Source organism: Merops nubicus, unplaced genomic scaffold (genome assembly GCF_000691845.1).
Source record: "Merops nubicus isolate BGI_N331 unplaced genomic scaffold, ASM69184v1 scaffold26951, whole genome shotgun sequence".
Classification (NCBI taxonomy): domain Eukaryota; kingdom Metazoa; phylum Chordata; class Aves; order Coraciiformes; family Meropidae; genus Merops; species Merops nubicus.
Genome location: NW_008588037.1, coordinates 6,119 through 8,326, shown reverse-complemented (window position 1 = coordinate 8,326; position 2,208 = coordinate 6,119). Strand labels below are relative to the sequence as shown.

Genomic DNA, 2,208 nt, shown 5'->3' with positions numbered 1-2,208 from the left:
GTCCTGTCACTGGACACTCTTGTGCCAAGTCCCTCTCCAGCCTTCCTGGAGGGTCCCTTCAGGGACTGGAGGCAGTTCTAAGGTCCCCCCAGAGTCTTCTCTTCTCCAGGCTGAACAACCCCAGTGCCCTCAGCCAGTCCTCAGAGCAGAGATGCTCCAGCCCCTGGGCTCCATCCAGGGCATGATCATTTTGGCCACATCCTGTGGGCACCATTGAGCCTGCACACCCCTGCTCCACACACCTGGATGTAGTCCTGGACCTGCTGGTGCCTCTGCTTGGCGGTGGAGAGCTCGGTGTCAGAGAAGGCCTCCCTGAGGCTCTGCTGAGAGAGAAGCGACTCCAGCTCCAGGAGGGCAGACACCTGGCAGTACTGGGTGATGAATTCCCGGTCGTATGTGAAGAAGTGGACTGGGGAGAGGAATAAAGACAGGGGGGAATGAAAAAATATCAGGTCCCTTGCTGTGGATGCCCCACAGGCTCTTTCCCACTCACCCAACACAGGGAGGAGGCAACACTGTACTCCAGCCTACCCGGAGAGCCCTCAGCACCCCCTCCATCCCTCCTCTCCTGGGACCCACCCCACTGCCTATCCCAGCTCTTGGGAGGTCTCGGAGGCCAAAGAGGGCAGCAGGGTTGGGGTTTGGCATTCCCCCTCCTCACCCAGCTCGAAGATCTGCAGTGGCAGCGTGAGGAAGCCAGAGCGAGGGGTGTAGGGGTTGTTCTGGCCTGGAGCAGTGCAGACGTCGTCTGATGGAGGCAGCAGCAGCAGGAAGGAGACCTGGCCCCCAAAGTCCAACACCTCTTGGCTGTACAGGCGGAAATCTTTGGCCTGCAAGAAGACGCTGGGGTTAAGAGCTGCAGGCATCACCTGGTGGGGCCTCCACCAAGTCCTCGTCCCCAGAGGAGTCCCCAGGGACTGCCTGCAGCCAGAGGACACTGCTGTTTCAGCACAACCACCAGAGGCTCCCTGCTTCTGGCATAATCTGTAGACCTCCCTTGCCCTCTTGTTTCTCCTACAAGTCTCTAAATTACTGGTCAAAGGCACCACAACAAGGTCTCAGAGAAGTGCCACCAGCGATGGCCTCAGCCCTGCTCAGAGAGGTGCTCTCAGCTGCCTGGCAGAAGCACGTGCGTGGGGCTGGGGCTGGTGGGCACCTTCCCAGAGAATTCCCTCCCAGTGGATGAGGAATTTCTCCCCGTGCAGTCTGCCCCAAAGGGCTGCAGCTCCATCCCACCACTAGCCAGGGACCATCCTGCTTTGGAGAGGTAGAAATGGGCTGGTCTCATGCTGCACGGGCTGAGCCCAGGACCAAAGCAAGCCCAGGCTCAGCACCCTTGCTTTGGAGGCACATGAGGGAAGATAAGCAGCTCCCGTGGACACTGTCCCTGTGCAGGTGGATGCTGCAGATGCTGGTTGTCCACCACTTCCCTTCTGTTTGCATGGGACAGATCTCAGTGATGCTTCAGGCCCTCAAAGGAGGAGCAGGAGTTGGGGTACCCTTCTTGCTGCAATGACCAGCGTGGTGCCTCTTCCCCTCCTTCCTCCCCAGACCTTGGCACCTCCCCATACCTCTTGCAATGGGATGTTAACCAGGGTCATCAGCTCCTTGATGGCCACTTGGAGCTCCTGAAACAAGTGGTTCTGGGAAGTCTCAGGCTCTGGTTCTGCAGGAAGATGCTCCTCCACGCTGGCCATCTTCTGCAGCCATTCCCACTCCTCCCTGGAGAAGGACAGAGACAGAGAGCTGAAGGGGGGAGCAGCTCGGGGAGAACCTGAACATGCAGCTTCTACAAGAGCTGTTCGCTTGGCTGTCCCTCCCCAGATGGTGCAGCACCCCCAGGCACATGGGAGCTGTGGCAGCAGAGGAGGAACACGTTTGCTCCAGCTCCAGGCTGTCCTGCCCTGGCTTCTGCCAGCAGCCCGAGGGCAGACGCAGGAGGCGATGGGTGCTCTGGGGCTGGACGGGACAGAGGAGCCTGGCTGCCCCCGGGGAGCTGCCCCCCAAACCCCACCTGGAGATGTTGGGGTTGGAGCGGATCTTGACGTGGCACAGGATGTTGGGGAGCTGCTCCGGCACCAGCACCCGGATCTGATCCACAGCACTGCAGAGCTTCAGGTAGCCCAGGTAGAGGCCCGAGGAGAGGGCGTGGCTGCTCCGCTGGTGGTAGGCCAGCTTCTCCTGCGGGGACGGCGCGGCGGGGTCAGG

At 60.5% G+C, this 2,208-nt stretch overlaps 1 protein-coding gene across 1 annotated transcript in view; it reads right to left on the bottom strand.

Moving 5' to 3' along the window:
- Positions 1–242: 242 nt before the first annotated feature.
- Positions 243–2,208, bottom strand: part of LOC103781428 (ankyrin repeat and fibronectin type-III domain-containing protein 1-like) — a gene marked incomplete at both ends in the record, with an annotated part of 8,024 nt that continues 6,058 nt past the window's right edge. The window contains 4 exons of the mRNA XM_008949145.1: positions 243–409; positions 662–830; positions 1,572–1,722; positions 2,015–2,181. Of these exons, the coding sequence (XP_008947393.1) occupies positions 243–409; positions 662–830; positions 1,572–1,722; positions 2,015–2,181 (654 nt within the window). The remainder of the gene's footprint in view (positions 410–661; positions 831–1,571; positions 1,723–2,014; positions 2,182–2,208) is intronic.